The sequence below is a fragment of the Salvelinus alpinus genome, chromosome 11 (genome assembly GCF_045679555.1).
Source record: "Salvelinus alpinus chromosome 11, SLU_Salpinus.1, whole genome shotgun sequence".
Classification (NCBI taxonomy): Eukaryota; Metazoa; Chordata; class Actinopteri; order Salmoniformes; family Salmonidae; genus Salvelinus; species Salvelinus alpinus.
The window spans coordinates 54,331,777-54,351,398 of NC_092096.1; the positions used below are offsets into that span (position 1 = coordinate 54,331,777).

The 19,622-nt window shown below is 43.3% G+C and overlaps 1 protein-coding gene across 4 annotated transcripts; it reads left to right on the plus strand.

Annotated features, from left to right (window-relative positions):
• Positions 1-850: 850 nt before the first annotated feature.
• On the plus strand, positions 851-19,299 carry LOC139534440 (tyrosine-protein kinase SRK2-like). 4 transcript variants are annotated; one of them, XM_071333593.1, is made up of 6 exons: positions 851-993; positions 6,900-7,025; positions 13,694-13,838; positions 15,725-15,877; positions 16,706-17,071; positions 18,863-19,299. In XM_071333593.1, exons 2-6 carry the CDS (start codon positions 6,945-6,947, stop codon positions 19,039-19,041), a joined length of 924 nt encoding a protein of 307 aa, XP_071189694.1. In that variant the 5' UTR covers positions 851-993; positions 6,900-6,944; the 3' UTR covers positions 19,042-19,299. The 4 variants fall into 4 exon arrangements, with proteins under 4 accessions (XP_071189694.1, XP_071189697.1, XP_071189696.1 ...); XM_071333595.1 differs by having other exon boundaries at positions 857-993; positions 6,926-7,025; XM_071333596.1 differs by lacking the exon at positions 15,725-15,877.
• The last annotated feature ends 323 nt before the right edge of the window (positions 19,300-19,622 follow it).

A 19,622-nucleotide genomic window follows, 5' to 3' on the forward strand; every position in this document is an offset into this window, starting at 1 on the left:
AACTGGCCTTCTTTAGACTAGTTGAGTATCTGGAGCATCAGCATTTATGGGTTCGATTACAGGCTCAAAATGGCCAGAAACAAAGGACTTTCTTCGGAAACTCGTCAGTCTATTCTTGTTCTGAGAAATGAAGGCAATTCCATGTGAGAAATTGCCAAGAAACTGAAGATCTCGTACAAGCTGTGTGCTACTCCCTTCGCAGAACAGCGCAAACTGTCTCTAACCAGAATAGAAAGAGGAGTGGGAGGCCCCAGTGCACAACTGAGCAAGAGGACAAGTACATTTGTGTCTAGTTTGAGAAACAGACACCTCACAAGTCCTCAACTGGCAGCTTCATTAAATAGTACCCGCAAAACACCAGTCTCAACGTCAACAGTGAAGAGGTGACTCCGGGATGCTGGCAGAGTTCTAGGCAGAGTTGCAAAGAAAAAGCCATATCTCAGACTGGCATACATTTTGGGCAGCAGGCATGTCGGTATTGCCTCTCCTCTTTCGTGGAAAAGCAGTGAGGAAATGAAACTTAGAGTAACGTTACCAAAGAGGAGGAGGCGATTCCAGAGGGGTAACTTGGCCCAAAATCTGTCTCCACCAGCAGGTGGCGTTTTTTGCCCACCAGACGAGGAGTTATGCGTGGAGGTCAATGAGAGTGTCGAATTTGGCCAACATCAAAAAATGATGGCTTCTTTGCTCCATTACGCTTATTTGATCGAATGTAAGTTTCGTGATGGTTAGGTTGTTTCGAATGTGCTGATATAAGCATACACACATGGCATACCGGCAACTTTGAAAAAAACGATTTAATATTCGAGTTGTGCCTGTTTGTCACACGATATCTGGCTAGAATGGCCCCACGTGATCTCGCCTCCTCTCGCTAAGGAAAGCAAATCCTAATACAACTGTTAGACCTGACCATCTCGTCATTATATACATTTCTCTGGCATAACTTTAGTATGACATGGGTCTGTTGGTTGGTCTGGTCAATATTCGTCAAAGGTAAGTGTAAGATGGAGCGATTGGTGAATCTTCAGGTAAATGTATTATTGGGAAACCCTGAATATCCAGTGATATTGTTTTGTATTTGTACCTGCTGTGTTCGACTGCAGCCTAAATATGTATCTTAATTTTTGATATTGGATGTATCCAATTTATAGCGATGGTTTACGACTCTGGGTCTGTGTTTGAAACTTGACTGGCTTGGAAACTGATCATAGAAGCGTTTTACATTGCCAATTAGCGCTTGAAACACAATTCGCAATGAAAACCTTGCGATTTTAAGATCGCTGGTATTCAATTTCCCTTTAGGCAAAAACGATGCAAATAACTTAAGACAGTGCTCATAGGAAAATGTGATTTCCTGATGAAATGTAAAATTAAGACTTCTTCGAATGTGGCATGAAGTAGTCTATTCCATTTAGAAGTAAACAATTATATTCCATTTGATAGAAAAAAAAAGAAACCGCAAACGTTATGAAATCTGTTCAAAAAATCTAGCCTAGGCCTACTCAAAAACAAATTAATTCGCCTGTGACCCACCCAAAACAACATAAGGCATATAGACGCAAGCTTTATTGCTCATATGTCTCACTGTCTTTACATCACTGAAAGATACAATCATCTAAAGTGTATAGGAGGCCCAAAGTGATGTGGTTCCTGTCATGTAAAAATTACTTTCCCGAAGTTTGGTTTACATCCGTGACTTTCTGTGTTGTAGCTTAAGATAAAATAATGGCTTTATTATCCCCGTGGGAACATTTGGGTTGCGGCACTGAGCATACATAACAAACACAATCAAGCATAGACAAGGACATATACTGACACGAATAGATAGAAAAGGTGCAATTAATGAGAGACCAATGATTCATCTGTACACTTTATACACTGTACACGCAGTCAACTATAATGTAACCTGTAGGCCAGCCCGCCATATTGCCACGAGACAAAGGATTGCCTGTCTTTATTTGTGATTCCTTTTGTACACTATAACGTCGCCCAGAGGGGAGGAGTAGGTTATGAGTAGGCTAGGGTACATTCACAGAATAATACGATTATTGTGAATAGTAAGATTAATATAATAGTTCGATTTAGTCGTTTACATCCTTTGCAAGAATAACGATTTCACTAATAATCCTGTTTACATGGACACATCTGAAATCAGGCTACCTGATGGGACTTTGATAAATGCAGAAAATCGCCATTAAAAACAAACGTTCTACCACAGCGACCATGTTATTTTTGGATTTAAAGTGTATATGTGAAAACGTTTTCTAACAGGCATACTTTAATTTTTTCGAACTCACTTCACTCGCGCAAAAGAAAGAAGGAAATTTACCAGCAACCGAAAAAATGCCTATTCGACACCTCCAAACACTCATGTCCCAAGGATCCCAGATAGCACCAACCTTACTGCAATACACAGGTCTGAAATCTACAAAAAAAAAACAGCTGAATACATTGAAGGTGCCAAGACGAAGTATTTTTTCAGTTGCATATATCTTTTTTTGCAGACTTTTTTTGGAAGTACATACTGGCCGTGACCGCAGTAAATGACAATAGTTGATAATCGAAACCATATCTACTATCGTGGTGGGGGTAGTGCAGTGTGCTGCTAGCTGTTCCCATTGAGCCACTTAAAAGCGTGTCCATTTAAAAGCGCTTCTCGGCAGAAATATACATATATACACTGCTCAAAAAAATAAAGGGAACACTTAAACAACACAATGTAACTCCAAGTCAATCACACTTCCGTGAAATCAAACTGTCCACTTAGGAAGCAACACCGATTGACAATAAATTTCACATGCTGTTGTGCAAATGGAATAGACAAAAGGTGGAAATTATAGACAATTAGCAAGACACCCCCAATAAAGGAGTGGTTCTGCAGGTGGTGACCACAGACCACTTCTCAGTTCCTATGCTTCCTGGCTGATGTTTTGGTCACTTTTGAATGCTGGCGGTGCTTTCACTCTAGTGGTAGCATGAGACGGAGTCTACAACCCACACAAGTGGCTCAGGTAGTGCAGCTCATCCAGGATGGCACATCAATGCGAGCTGTGGCAGAAGGTTTGCTGTGTCTGTCAGCGTAGTGTCCAGAGCATGGAGGCGCTACCAGGAGACAGGCCAGTACATCAGGAGACGTGGAGGAGGCCGTAGGAGGGCAACAACCCAGCAGCAGGACCGCTACATCCGCTTTGTGCAAGGAGGAGCACTGCCAGAGCCCTGCAAAATGACCTCTAGCAGGCCACAAATGTGCATGTGTCAGCATATGGTCTCACAAGGGGTCTGAGGATCTCATCTCGGTACCTAATGGCAGTCAGGCTACCTCTGGCGAGCACATGGAGGGCTGTGCGGCCCCACAAAGAAATGCCACCCCACACCATGACTGACCCACCGCCAAACCGGTCATGCTGGAGGATGTTGCAGGCAGCAGAACGTTCTCCACTGCGTCTCCAGACTCTGTCACGTCTGTCACATGTGCTCAGTGTGAACCTGCTTTCATCTGGGAAGAGCACAGGGCGCCAGTGGCGAATTTGCCAATCTTGGTATTCTCTGGCAAATGCCAAACGTCCTGCACGGTGTTGGGCTGTAAGTACAACCCCCACCTGTGGACGTCGGGCCCTCATACCACCCTCATGGAGTCTGTTTCTGACCGTTTGAGCAGACACATGCTCATTTGTGGCCTGCTGGAGGTCATTTTGCAGGGCTCTGGCAGTGCTCCTCCTTGCACAAAGGCGGAGGTAGCGGTCCTGCTGCTGGGTTGTTGCCCTCCTACGGCCTCCTCCACGTCTCCTGATGTACAGGCCTGTCTCCTGGTAGCACCTCCATGCTCTGGACACTACGCTGACAGACACAGCAAACCTTCTTGCCACAGCTCGCATTGATGTGCCATCCTGGATGAGCTGCACTACCTGAGTCACTTGTGTGGGTTGTAGACTCCGTCTCATGCTACCACTAGAGTGAAAGCACCGCCAGCATTCAAAAGTGACCAAAACATCAGCCAGGAAGCATAGGAACTGAGAAGTGGTCTGTGGTCACCACCTGCAGAACCACTCCTTTATTGGGGGTGTCTTGCTAATTGCCTATAATTTCCACCTTTTGTCTATTCCATTTGCACAACAGCATGTGAAATTTATTGTCAATCAGTGTTGCTTCCTAAGTGGACAGTTTGATTTCACAGAAGTGTGATTGACTTGGGAGTTACATTGTGTTGTTCAAGTGTTCCCTTTATTTTTTTGAGCAGTGTATATAGTGCCTAGTGAAAGTCTACACAAACCTTGCACAGGCTTCACATTATGCTGCCTTAAAATAAACGGATTACAACCTACTTTACAACCTACACATTTTCAAAGTGAAAGAAAAACATTAGAAACTTTTTGAATTAATTGTTAAAAAAATTAAATGAAGATGTGTTTATTGCTTATGTCTTCACACCCCAGAGTTAATACTTGGAAGTACCTTTGGCATCCATTACAGATGTGAAACATTATGAATAAGATTCTAACAACTTTGCACAACTCTTACGACAACATATAGTACCAGTCAAACGTTTGGACACACCTACTGATTCAAGGGTTTTTCTTTATTTTTACTATTTTATACATTGTAAAATAATAGTGAAGACATCAAAACTATAAAATAACACACATGTAATCATGTAGTAACTAAAAAAGTGTTAAACATATTTTATATTCTTCAAAGTATCCACCACTTGCCTTGATGACAGCTTTGCACATGCTTGGCATTCTCTCAACCAGCTTCACCTGGAATGCTTTTCCATCAGTCTTGAAGGAGTTCCCACATGCTGACCACTTGTTTGGTGCTTTTCCTTCACTCTGCGATCAAACTGATCCCAAACCATCTCAATTGTGTTGAGGTTGGGTGATTGTGGAGGCCAGGTCATTGGATGCAGCACTCCATCACTCTCTTTCTTGGTCAAATAGACCTTACACAGCCTGGAGGTGTGTTGGGTCATTGTCTTGTTGAAAAACAAATGATAGTCTGACTAAGCGCAAACCAGATTGGATGGCATATCGCTGCAGAATGCTGTGGTAGCGATGCTGGTTAAGTGTGCCTTGAATTCTAAATAAATCACAGACAGTGTCACCAGCAAAGCACCCCCACACCATCACACCTCCTCCTCCATGCTTCACGGTGGGAACCACACATGCAGAGATCATCTGTTCACCTACTCTGCTTCTCACAAAGACACGGTGGTTGGAACCAAACATCTCACATTTGGACTCATCAGACCAAAGGACAGATTTCCACCGGTCTAATGTCCATTGCTCGTGTTTCTTGGCCCAAGCAAGTCTCTCCTTCTTATAGGTGTCCTTTAGTAGTGGTTTATTTGCAGCCATTTGACCATGGGCCTGATTCACACAGTCTCCTCTGAACAGTTGATGTTAAGATGTATCTGTTACTTGAAATCTGTGAAGCATTTATTTGGGCTGCAATTTCTGAGGCAGGTAATTCTAATGAACTTATCCTCTGCAGCAGAGGTAACTCTGGGTCTTCCTTTCCTGTGGTGGTCCTCATGAGAGCCAGTTTCATCATAGCGCTTGATGGTTTTTGCAACTACACTTGAAGAAACTTTCAAAGTTCTTGACATTTTCCAAATTGACTGACCTTCATGTCTAAAAGTAATGATGGACTGCAGTTTCTCTTTGCTTATTTGAGCTGTTCTTGCCATAATATGGACTTGATCTTTTACCAAATAGGGCTATCTTCTATATACCACCCCTACCTTGTCACAACACAACTGATTGGCTAAAATGCATTAAGAACGAAAGCAATTCCACAAATTAACTTTAACTTTTAACAAGGCACACCTGTTAATTAAAATGCATTCCAGGTGACAACATCATGAAGCTGGTTGAGAGAATGCCAAGAGTGTGCAAAGCTGTCATCAAGGCAAAGAGTGGCATCAGATGACCTGGTCTCTACAATCCCCCGACCTCAACCAAATTGAGATGGTTTGGGATGAGTCGGACCGCAGAGTGAAGGATAAGCAGCCAACAAATGCTCAGCATATGTGGGAACTCCTTCAAGACTGTTGGAAAAGCATTCCAGGTGAAGCTGGTTTAGAGAATGCCAAGAATGTGCAAAGCTGTCATCAAGGCAAAGGGTGGCTACTTTGAAGAATCTCAAATATAAAATATATTTTGATTCGTTTAACACTTTTTTTGGTTACTACATGATTCCATATGTGTTATTTCATAGTTTTGATGTCTTCACTATTATTCTACAATGTAGAAAATAGTAAAAATAAAGAAAAACCCTTGAATGAGCAGGTGTGTCCAAACTTTTGACTGGTACTGTATATCTATACTTTTTGTCAAAATTGCTCAACCTCAATACATTTGATAAATAAAGGTTAATAAATAAAAACATTTCTAAAAAATATTCAAACCATGTCTCTGATTTTCAAGCAGATTTAAATCAGGGCTGAGACTGGACCTTTTCAGGAACACTCACCACCTATTGGAAAGCCATTCTGGTGTGTCTTTGGCATAAAATTGTGTGTTTCCCACAAAAAAATACAACTCTATCCCAGGGTTACGTTTTTATACTGAACAAAATATAAAAGCAACATGTAAAGTGTTGGTCCCATGTTTCATGAGCTGAAATAAAACAACCCAGAAATGTTCCATATGCACAAAAAGCTTATTTCTCTCAAATGTTGTGCTCAAATTTGTTTACATCCCTGTTAGTGAGCATTTCTCCTTTGCCAAGAGAATCCATCCACGTGACAGGTGTGGCATATCAAGAAGCAAATTAAACAGAATTATGATTACACACATTTCTGCAGGCCCACCCACCAACGAATTTGTTGTAAAGCTACTGATCTACATCAGCTGCCCGGATACATAATTTGCATTTGCTTTGTTGTCTTCAACCTTCAGGTTTGGAATCTATTTTGTAATTCCAGGCAGAGAGAAGAAAAGTGAATGATGCCAATGTCTGGAGAATTGTCCCTGGTCCTGACCTTGGGCGTGATGGCGGGGATGGCGATCCTGCTTGTTTTTCTGGTAAGAAGAGGCAGAGAGCAAACAGGAGAGAAAGGTAGACAAAGGAGAACAGGATGAAGTTAGAGTGCCTATAGAAAGTCTACACCCCCTTTGGATTTCTTCACATTTGAACGTTACAAAGTAGGATTAAAATGGATCTACACAAAATGCTCTGTCAAAGTGGAAGAAATACAATTTAAAAAATTATGAACCAAAAATAAAACACTGATAAACCTTGATTAGATAGTATACTGTACCTTAATTTAGGTAACAGTTCACCCCCCTGAGTCAATACATGTTAGAAACACCTTTGGCAGCGATTACAGCTGTGAGTTTTCTTGGGTAAGTCTCATAAGAGCATTGCACGTCTGTATTGTGCAATATTTGCCCATTATTCTTTTTAAAATTCTTCAAGCTCTGTCATGGTGTTGGGGAACATGGCTAGACAAGATTTTCAAGCAGATTTGTCAAAACTGTAACTTGACCATTCAGGAACATTCACTGACTACTTTATAAGCAACTCCAGTGTAGATCTGTCTGCTGAAAGGTGAATTCCTCTTCCAGTGTCTGGTGGAAAGCAGACTGAAGCAGGTTTTCCTGTAGGATTTTGCATATACTTTGCTCAATCCCGTTTCTTTTCATCCTGAAAAACACGCAGACTTTGCCGATGTCAAGCATACCAGTGCCATGATGCAGCCACCACCATGTTTGAAAATAAGGAGGCCGTTACTTAGTTATGTGTTGTGTTGGATTTGCCTCAAACATAACGCTTTGCATTTAGGCCAAAAAGTGTATTCCTTTGCCATGTTTTTTTTCAGTATTACTTTAGTGCCTTGTTATGGAATATTTATATTTTGTATATTTTTATTCTTCTTTTCACTCCTTCATTTAGGTCATTATTGTGGAGTCACTACAATGTTGTTGATCCATCCTCAGTTTTCTCCTATCACATCCATTGAACAATAGCAGTTTTAAAATCACGAATGGCCTCTTGTTGACATCCCTAAGCAGTTTCCTTCCTTTCCTGCTGCTCAGTTCAGAAGGACGACTGCATCTTTTATGTGTCTGGGTGGTTTAATACATCATCCACAGCAAAATTATTAGCTTGACCATGCTTAAATATATATTAAATGTCTGATTTGTTATTGTCAGTATTGGTGTGTGGTTAAAATGACCGGGGAATGCCCCCCGAGTGGTGCAGCAGTCTAAGGCACTGCATCGAAGTGCTTGAGGTGTCACTACAGACCCAGGTTCGATCCCAGGCTGTGTCACAGCCGGCCATGCCCGGGAGACTCATGAGGTGGCGCACAATTGGCCCAACGTTGTCCGGGTTAGGGGAGGGTTTGGCTGGCCCGGGATTTCCTTGTCCCATCATGCTCTAGTGACTCCTTGTGGCGGTCCGGGCTCCTGCAAGCTGACCACGGTTGCCAGCTGGACAGTGTCACCTCTGCTAACACCATGCTTCGCCTTAGGGATGGTGCCAGGTTTCCTCCAGACGTGACGCTTGGCATTCAGGCCAAAGAGTTCAATCTTGGTTTCATCAGACCAGATAATATTGTTTCTCATGGTCTGAGAGTCCTTTAGGTGCCTTTTGGAAAACTCCAAGTGGGCTGTCATGTACCTTTTTTACTGAGGAGTGGCTTCCTGATTGGCCTGATTGGTGGAGTGCTGCAGAGATGGTTGTCCTTCTGGAAGGTTCTCCTATCTCCACAGAGGAACTCTGTAGCTCTGTCACAGTGACCATCGGGTTATTGGGCACCTCCCTGACCAAGGCTCTTCTCCTCCGATTGCTCAGTTTGGCCAGGTGGCCAGCTCTAGGAAGAGTCTTGGTGGTTCCAAACTGATGGACTGTGTTCTTGGGGACCTTCAATGCTGCAGACATTTTTTGTTACCCTTCCCCAGATCTGTGCTTCAACACAATCCAGTCTCTTAGCTCTACGGACAATTCCTTCAACCTCATGGCCTGGTTTTTGCTCTGACATGCACTGTCAACTGTGGGACCTTGTATAGACAAGTGTGTGCCTTTTCTAAATCAATTGAATTGACCATAGGTGGACTCCAATCAAGTTGTAGAAACATCTCAAGGATGATCAGTCGAGTCTCATAGCAAATGGTCTGAATACTTATGTAAATGAGGTATTTCAGTTTTTTATTTGTAATATATTTGCCCAAAAAATTATACAAATCTGTTTTCGCTTTGTCGTTATGGGGTATTGTGTGTAGATGTATTTCATCCATTTTATAATAAGACTGTAATGTAAAAAAACAATGTGGGAAAATGGAAGGGATCTGAATACTTTCCAATGCTTTGGCAATAGTGGCAACCACCAACAAACCCTGCCAATAGTGCACCTATTGCATTTATTTAGACGTGATCAGTTTATCCGGCTCCGCAGCAGACGGACAACACAAAACCAAAGGGACACAAATAAAGCTGTTGTCTCTAAAACTTGATACTTTGGCAGTGACGACAGTAGCCTAGTTCCGTCATGAGGAAATCCCTTCTTTTTTTATCCCCAGCTCCCTCCCCGCTTCCACCAAACAGAAGCTGCCGGCTAGCTCGGCAATCGATATGTTGCAGGTGCGCCTCATTTAGCTACTTCTTCTTCTTTGGTTTCATGGCGTTCGCACATTTTGCTTGTGTATGCCGCCACGTGCTGTGCGGTAGTGTGTGGAAGATCAGAAGTTCACTCAGGCGCCCCTTCCAGCATTGGGGAACATCCCGTGCCCTCCCTCCCGACCCCTCGCTCCCCCCACAGTTTGGGAACCACTGTGGTATACAAAAATCAAAAGGAATGGGGAAAGGAAAAAACATTGTACCACAAACTAACCCTACACATATAATATACCACTATTTCAAAAATCTATATTAATGAAAACACCCCCCCATTCCACTACTTTGACCCTAACTGATTCTACACCAGGCCGACGTTCTGGAATGACGGGACTCTTTTGTTCAACACACCTTGTAACTCGTCTCCAGTAAGACCTTGTACACCCAAGTACTTCTCTGCAGCTGCCACCACAATACCTATCTTCTGTGACTTACTCTCCATTCCTGTGGTACAGTTGATAACCATGGCAATGAATGCTAAGAATCCAACCTTACTGAAGCACAAATTTGTATCACTCTGTATTGGCCTAGGCCAACTACTCACCCTTGACCCATCATCCTCTATCTTCACTGCCTCGTCATATAACACCTGTTCTACTTTGACCCTGACAACCTCAACCTGTCTCTCTCCCACTGGATACGTTTGATCCCCAGCAACATGGGCACCCCCACAATTGACACACACCGTTTTTCCCACCGATACTACACATTATTTTGTCCCATGCCCTGCTGCACACTTCTCACATCTTGGAATCTCCCTCCTACAAGCTGCTGCAACATGACCATACGCTTGGCATCTGAAACACCTTAATGGGTTCGGAATAAAATCTCTCAAGGGTTAACTGACATATCCTAACATGACTTTGTCAGGTAAAGACTCTGCTTCAAAACTCAAAAGGACAGACAGTGTATTCTGAGTTTCACCACACTCACAACCGGGCTGGCGTCACATACATTGGGAATCTTCCATTTCAATTCCTCCTCCTCAACACTTAACGCCACCCCAGTAATCACTCCTTTCAAAGGCATTCTGCTCCGGAGAGAAAATTAAGTCTCAGGTATTGTTCCGAAGCGCGTGACGCGAAGTACCCAATTTCTTTTATACACAGCCTGAGACTACATATGGGACAGCCAAAAGGTAGGGATCGACTTTCTCCAAAAATGTCACTCCCACTGGTCCAGAATCATCCTTTGCATGACCGTCGGGGCGAGGCTCGGACTCAGAGGTCTTCATCGTCACTCTCGTCAGGTTCAATTTATGAGACATTAGAGACAGCAGAGTACGGTTTGTGCTCGGCGCCATTATTCCTCAATACACATCTTCACTCGGCTCTTCTCCTTCTTCCTCGCTGTCCATTACCATGTCTATCCGTTCACAACGCTCATGCCACACCTTCATCCACGGTATTGCTTACAGAACGCACACTGATGGCCCTTCTCCAATACCCAACTTCTGTTCTTTAACCCAATTTATTAGTCTGGCTATCTCTGGCCTCTCGCTGCTCGCAAAATGTGGGCTACTCTGCCTCCTTCATTAGCTATACTTCCCTGTGTCTCCTGTCATCCTATGAAAAGACCATGGCTAGAAGGGATCCAGCTTTTGTCAAATTAACATCAGATTTGACTTTTCGTAGCAGGATAGGAGAATTTACATAGCAGGTAAGAATAATTAACATAGCAGGTTAGGAGAATTAGGTTAAGATTAGGGTTAGCGAAAATGCAATTTTTAAAAACTTTTGACGTTAATTTGGCAAAAGCTGGATCCGTTCTAGCCATGATCCTATGACACATATCTGTGCAATGTTCAAATCAAATTTTATTTGTCACATACACATGGTGAGCAGATGTTAATGCGAGTGTAGCGAAGTGCTTGTGCTTCTAGTTCCGACCATGCAGTAATATCTAACAAGTAATCTAACCTAACAATTTCACAACAACTACCTTATACACACAAGTGTAAAGGAATGAATAAGAATATGTACATAAAAATATATGAATGAGCGATGGCCGAACGGCATAGGCAAGATGCAGTAGATGGTATAGAGTACAGTATATACATATGAGATGAGTAATGTAGGGTATGTAAACATTATATAAAGTGCCATTGTTTAATCCATTTTATCATTATTAAAGTGGCTAGAGATGAGTCAGTATGTTGGCAGCAGCCACTCAATGTTAGTGATGGCTGTTTAACAGTCTGATAGCCTTGAGATAGAAGCTGTTTTTCAGTCTCTCGGTCCCCGCTTTGATGCACCTGTACTGACCTCGCCTTCTGGATGATAGCGGGGTGAACAGGCAGTGGCTCGGGTGGTTGTTGTCCTTGATGATCTTTTTGGCCTTCCTGTGACATCGGGTGGTGTAGGTGTCCTGGAGGGCAAGTAGTTTGCCCCCGGTGATGCGTTGTGCAGACCGCACTACCCTCTGGAGAGCCTTATGGTTGTGGGCGGAGCAGTTGCCGTACCAGGCGGTGACACAGCCCGACAGGATGCTCTCGATTGTGCATCTGAAAAAGTTTGAGTGTTTTTGGTGACAAACCGAATTTCTTCAGCCTCCTGAGGTTGAAGAGGCGCTGCTGTGGGTGGACCATTTCAGTTTGTCCGTGATGTGTACGCCGAGGAACTTAAAACTTTCCACCTTCTCCACTACTGTCCCGTCGATGTGGATAGGGGGCTGCTCCCTCTGCTGTTTCCTGAAGTCCACGATCATCTCCTTTGTTTTGTTGACATTGAGTGTGAGGTTATTTTCCTGACACCACACTCCGAGGGCCCTCACCCCCTCCCTGTAGGCCGTCTCGTCGTTGTTGGTAATCAAGCTTACCACTGTAGTGTCGTCTGCAAACTTGATGATTGAGTTGGAGGCGTGCATGGCCACGCAGTCATGGGTGAACAGGGAGTACAGGAGAGGGCTGAGAACACACTCTTGGAGGGAATAATTACCTTATTACTGTAGGGGATTCCTCTGAAAAGTTATTGTGGTCAACAGACAGGGGAAAATTACTATACCAAAAACAATAGTGTTTCAAACACACCTACAGTGCTTGGACCCGTAATGGCACTCGGCAGTTTTAGTTTAATTTCCTTTTTCTGTAAATAATCTGTGCAAAGGGCCTCGCGAGTGGCGTAGCGCAGTGTTGCGGCGTCACTACAGGCTGGGGTTCGATCCCAGTCCCATAGGGCGGCGCACAATTGGCCCAGCATCGTCCGGTTTAGAGGAGGGTTTGGCCGGGGGGGCTTTACTTGGCTCATCGTGCTCTAGCAGCTCCTTGTGGCGGGCCGGGCGCCTGCAGGCTGACCTCGGCCATCAGTTGAACTGTGTTTCCTCTGACACATTGGTTCAGCTGGCTTCTGGGTAAAGCAGGTGGGTGTTAAGAAGTGCGGCTTGGCGGGTCATGTTTTAGAGGACGCATGACTCGACCTTCGACCTCTCCGAGCCCGTTGGGGAGTTGCAGCAATGAGACAAGTAGTAATCCCGAAACTGGGGAGAAAAAATACACAATTTTTTTAATGTATTTTTTATGTGCAAGACCATGCCATGTTTTGGAATGTTTTATTTGTTTATATTTAGGGAGGAAGCAGCCTTGAGATTTTGAACTTAAACCCACATTAAACATATTTCCACTGAAACTATGATTTGAGAATCTTGAAGTTGATATTTCACTATATGGGCCTTTAATAATGAGGTTGGTATACTGATGGAACCTACAGAGGACAGGTTACATTTACATTTACATTTAAGTCATTTAGCAGACGCTCTTATCCAGAGCGACTTACAAATTGGTGCATTCACCTTATGATATCCAGTGGAACAACCACTTTACAATAGTGCATCTAACTCTTTTAAGGGGGGGGGGGGGTTAGAAGGATTACTTTATCCTATCCTAGGTATTCCTTAAAGAGGTGGGGTTTCAGGTGTCTCCGGAAGGTGGTGATTGACTCCGCTGACCTGGCGTCGTGAGGGAGTTTGTTCCACCATTGGGGTGCCAATTTTACATTTGTAAGGTATGTTAGGTGACTCAAATTGCAGTCTGATCTGCTGATAATCTGGTCTTGCATGTCTTTCTTGTCTCCCTTCACAGTTTAGGCCAACTGGCTCTGCGGACCCCTGGGAGATGAACCGCAGGGCTATAAAACTGGGGAAGAAGCTGGGCGAAGGTTCCTTTGGAGTGGTCTATCAAGGCCTCTATAACAACACTCCAGTTGCAGTGAAGACCCTTAGACGTGGTAAACACCTGGGACAAGTTTTTCCAAAAATCTGCATAAGACTGATCTGGATTCTGTAATTGTCCTCTATTTGTCAATCCAGGATCAGATCAATCAGATTTTTTTGCCAGATTTTCAGAAAAGGATGGGATAGGATCCTTCTGATCCAGATACCACAATATCATGTTGATACCACAATATCATCAATATCATGTACACTGTCATAGAGAAACAGAGATGAGTAAACTACATAAAAACACAACATTTAAAGACCCCTTCAGCTATTTTTGTACTTTTCTCATTGAAAAACAATATCCCAAGTATAAATACAGTAATTTACACACACTTGAGGGTAAAGAAAATATATGTTTGGAGAAAAATAGTGTTTTTTTTAGACACAACTGCCAAATTCAAGGAGTTGGCCTGATGGGTCCACTGTTGTGTCATCGACATCCCTCCCTGCTTCCAGGAACAGAGGCGTGCTAGAGGCGTCACTACAGACCCGAGTTTGATCCCGGGCTGTATCACAACCGGCCGGGATCGGGAGTCCTATAGGGCGACGCACAATTGGCCCAGCGTCTTCCGGTTTAGGGGAGGGTTTGGCCGAGGGGCCTTTACAATTAGGCCATCATTGTAAATAAGAATTTGCTCTTAACTGACTTGCCTAGTTAAATAAAAAAAACAATTCTAAGATTTAATCCAATCTGATTGCCAAAATACGATTAGAAAAGTTGTAAAAAACGGAGCCCAGGTATCTTTGCTGCAGCTTTTGCTATCTGACTTGTGGACGGGTAAAGCTTGCATGTCAAAATATCAATCCCTTGTTTGTACAATTGTCATTTTGCTAATATTTATCAGTAATACTCTCTAATTCTACTGTACATTAAGGTGGCATGGCTATATTGCATTTTGTTTGTATTTGCAGACATGCAGCTGTACACAGATTTTGCCATCGCTTAGGCAACGTTAATTTGCTATCCGAGTGACGCAAACATTAGTCAATGTGGAGCCCCTGCATAATCCGGCCATGATTACCACAATTTTGAGATAGCTGGTTAGCCTAATGTAACACCTACAGCAGTGATTCCCAAACATTTTCACTCAGGCCTGTCACACCTGCTCCCCCTCTCCCTCTCTGGCGCTCGAGGGCACCAGGCTGCCCTTTACGCACACCTGTCACCATCATAACGCACATCAGCGCTCATTGGACTCACCTGGACTCCTTCCCTTTGTTGATTGCCCCGTCTATAACTGTCTGCTTCCCCGTTTGTTTCCTGTGTCTGCATTAATGTCGTTATGTGTTCACGTCCATACGCTGTCCTGTTCCATGTCCGTCGATATTAAATGTGCACTCCCTGTACCTGCTTCTCGTCTCGTCTCTACCAGCGTCGACCCTTACACAGGCCCCCCTCTTCATCGCTGGGGAACATCCCCCGCGTTTCCATGTCTATTTCTACGGATACAAGCACTGTCCATGATGACAAAAAACTGGTCACACCCCTCTTGTTGGCAGAGAGAAGGTTTAAAGCTTATTTCCTGCAAATCTATACATTTTGCCATAAGGTAGAGAAATGTCTTTGCCGTTTTAAAGCTAATTTCCTGCAATTCTACACATTTTGCCATGTCTTATGTGTGTTCATGTGATATCTGAGTGACTCAAACATTACGACAAAGTCAATGGGCTAAGAATGGTTAGCTGTCATGGGCTAGTTGATCTGGACATTTCTGACAAGTTATAAATGGCTCTCTAAGGTCTGCAATGACTGACAAGAGAAACTGCTGATGCGCTACTAATTTGAAAATTGCACCTTGTGTTTTCGACTATTACAACTTTCAAGAGCAAGTTGAAAGCCCGAGTTCCTTAAAAAAAAATCCATTAAGAAAAATCAACAACCTTCCTTTCATAGGCACCATGGACCCTCGGGACTTCCTGAAAGAGGCCCAGATCATGAAGACTATGGAGCATCCCAACCTCATCCGGCTCTTGGCTGTCTACACTGAAGAACCCATCTACATCATCACTGAACTAATGAAGAACGGAAGTCTGCTGGATTACCTGAGTAAGAGTACACTGTCGTATGAACCAGCCAAGCCCTGCAGTACACGCCCAGGAGTTTTTCCTAATTATATGACATATTATCCCATCAGAAAAATCTAAGGGCTGTAGTCTATAACTTTCTATCAAATCAAATTTCATTTGCCGAATACAACAGGTGTAAACCTTACCGTTAAATGCTTACTTACAAGTCCTTAACCAACAATGCAGTTCAAGGAATAGAGTTAAGAAAATATTTACTAAATAAAGTAAAACATTTAATAAAAAGTAACACAATAAAATAACGATGCTATATTTTATTTAACAAGGCAAGTCAGTTAAGAACAAATTCTTATTTACAATGACGGCCTCTCCGGCCAAACCCAGACGACGCTGGGCCAATTGTGCGCTGCCCTATGGGACTCCCAATCACGGCCGAATGTGTTTGGGGGTAGAAGCTGTTAAGGAGCCTTTTGGACGTAGACTTGGCGCTCTGGTACCGCTTGCCGTGCGGTAGCAGAGAGAACAGTCTATGACTTGGGCGACTGGAGTCTTTGACAATTTTATGGACCTTCCTCTGACACCGCCTGGTATAGAGGTCCTGGGTGCTATGTTATAGTTATCAGGTCACATGGGCAGTAAAACTCCTGCCGTTACTTAAAACCTCTCTCAAATATGGTACACAAACTATAGGACATTTTCAACAAGTGTAGAACTTTTCAACCATTTTTGTGTACCAACAGTTAAAATATGAGCTTTCATACTTCCACCGGTTCCTTTCCAAATTTGAATGTGAAAATTCTACCCATCATGTCATTTTCTCATCATTGTGCTTTCCTTCCCTGTTCCACAGAGGTCAGGGTTGGAAGGCTAGGTTTATATGACCAGATTGAGATGGCAGCCCAAGTGGCTTCTGGGATGGCTTATCTGGAGATGAAGAATTACATCCACAGGGACCTGGCAGCCAGGAATGTGCTGGTTGGCGAGAACAACGTCTACAAGGTGGCTGACTTTGGCCTTGCCAGGGTCTTACAAGCCACACCAATGCTTTCCAATCAGACCAAAATGTATTATATATCTGTAGGGAAAGCGATATTCCCTTTGAGATGGACGGCTCCTGAGGCCATCGCCAACGAGAGGTTCACCATCAAGTGTGACGTGTGGTCCTTCGGAATCTTGCTGTATGAGATCATGACCTTTGGGGAGATTCCCTATCCAAGTAAGACTTTCATATTTACGATTTCAACTCCACATCTCTAGTTAAGAGTATACACTGAGAATACCAACCATTAGGAACACCTTCCTAATATTGAGTTTAACCTGTCTCCTCCCGTTCATCTATTGTAAAAACAATTTGTTGCTAAATCCGGAGAAATTACGGGCCATGTAAAAAAAAGTGTTGGTCACTAAATCTGTCTAGAAGGACCACGTAAAAATGGTTGGCTGGTATGCCCTCACCCATCCTCACCCGCTATGTACTTATAACGGATTGGTTTGGTTCCGCCCACTACAGTGCTGTCCGGTCAGAACATGATGTTGAGGCCCATACTGAACACTTGGTCACCACCACACTCACACAGCCACAGCTGTTTCCATTTGAAGATGTTATATGATCGTGGTAATCCGAATGACTTGGAATCTTATTGTTGTGGTTCTATAAGACAACGAGATGAACGCATGTAAACATATTAGTTAAAGGTTATAACTATGCAATATACATATATGTACATGAACATGTCTATAAAGGGCTATAAACACAGCATCAATATAAACTTAAACATTCACCTCTTGGAGAGAGAGAGAGAGAGAGAAACCAATTACTTGGATTGACAAAGGGTCAATATTTATAGCACGCTCTCTCTCCAGCCTTGTGTGAGAATTTGCCAGGCTGAGACCTTATCAGATCTGCCCTGGCGCCACAGGTTGGTAAATTACTCTGTGCATGAGCAAGCTCCAAGAACTGTCTGGGATGACTCTAGAAGCTCACCCATGGCAGCGCAATAAAACCCCTTAATATGGGAAGCCATCCCAGAAGCCACTTGGGCTGCCATCTCAATCTGGTCATATAGGCGTAGCCTTCTATGGAAAATGCTGTGGGAGCGTGTGCATGCGAAAGACTATGTTTACCAGTACAACAATTAAACCACTTCTGCAAAAGTACTTGTGCAACCAATGCAATAACACTTCTGGCAGTACGGAATACTACTACATACAGTAGTAGTATTCAGGCTCTGATCAGGCCCTACACCCAAACAAGGGCACTGCGTTCATCCACCTCTGGCCTGCTCGCCTCCCTACCTCTGAGGAAGTACAGTTCCCGCTCAGCCCAGTCAAAACTGTTCGCTGCTCTGGCACCCCAATGGTGGAACAAACTCCCTCACGACGCCAGGACAGCGGAGTCAATCACCACCTTCCGGAGACACCTGAAACCCCACCTCTTTAAGGAATACCTAGGATAGGATAAAGTAATCCTTCTAACCCCCCCCCCCCCCCCCTTAAAAGAGTTAGATGCACTATTGTAAAGTGGTTGTTCCACTGGATATCATAAGGTGAATGCACCAATTTGTAAGTCGCTCTGGATAAGAGCGTCCGCTAAATGACTTAAATGTAATGTAAATGTAAACAAGAGGCAAATCAGTATTGGCAACTCTAACATTAAAGAATAGGAACAGCCATAAAGTAGAACATGTCTGAAAGTTATCAAAGTAACAGTAAGTAATTAGTGGTAATTACCTATTATTACACTGCATGTAAAACCCCCAATAAACCCCCCATGCAACTTACATTTCGATACGCGCACAACATTCAGACATTCGTGGTACTGTCGACAATAAAAAGTTATCCAAAACATGCGTGTTCTCCCTTCGGACGACAATAAAACTCTGACCTGAGTGGGCGGGTGCAGTTTCTATCTACTCTTTTTACGCTGCGCTACATGCCCCAAGTTTGATTGTTTTACTGTCTGAGATCAGTTGCATTACACTATAACTAGTTCATCTTATTGTTTCAGACATGACCAACTCCCAGGTGAAACAGATGGTTCCCAATGGGTACAGGATGCCTTGCCCTGTTGACCCCTACTGTTCCGAAGACATGTACAAGATCATGTTGGACTGCTGGAAGGAGAATAAATATGACAGGCCCACTTTCAAGGCTCTGAAAATGAGGCTGAGGGACGTTAGCGGTTGAAGGTTTATGTAATCATTCTTGAGTATCGATTAAATAGCAGTAATTACATATTAGTCTTGTTTCTCAGCCCTGTCATCTCTTTTTGAGAGTCTGGAATGTTCCTTAGTCTCGAGTTACACGCAACACTATCTTAAAGTGCTACCATGACCACATTGCTGATTTTACTGACTGCACTGTGAAGGGATAAAAGTTGATGTCATCTCTGCTGTCTTCAGACATGGTGTGTGCTTCCACATTAAACCTTTTCTTATGCCTTTACACCATTGTCCGATTTCATCTTTGATTCTACACTTACATAAGAATAAGAAAATTCCCAACACTAGTAGTACAGTATATTTACTAACTAGCTTAAACTCTGTAGCCTAGAATCTGGCCACACTGAATATCTCTCAATTTCACTATTACTTCACCTCAGTGTAGATTCCAGGTTATGCTTGAAAAAAAATGTCAAAGTAGTAAATAATGGCATCTGGTTATCTTCCCTGGTCCTTTATTGGTAACACTACCCTTTATAAGGGTTTATAAGTAAGGGTCATAGATAGTTAATAACAATGAAAGACGTCCATCATAACCTTATACAA

Excerpts from the sequence above, each read along its gene's own strand:
- LOC139534440 (XM_071333593.1), top strand. The coding sequence starts at position 6,945 with ATGATGCCAATGTCTGGAGAATTGTCCCTGGTCCTGACCTTGGGCGTG. Across the intron at positions 13,839-15,724 it reads AGTGAAGACCCTTAGACGTG|GCACCATGGACCCTCGGGAC; the intron begins GTAAACACCTGG and ends TTCCTTTCATAG. Across the intron at positions 17,072-18,862 it reads TGGGGAGATTCCCTATCCAA|ACATGACCAACTCCCAGGTG; the intron begins GTAAGACTTTCA and ends TTATTGTTTCAG.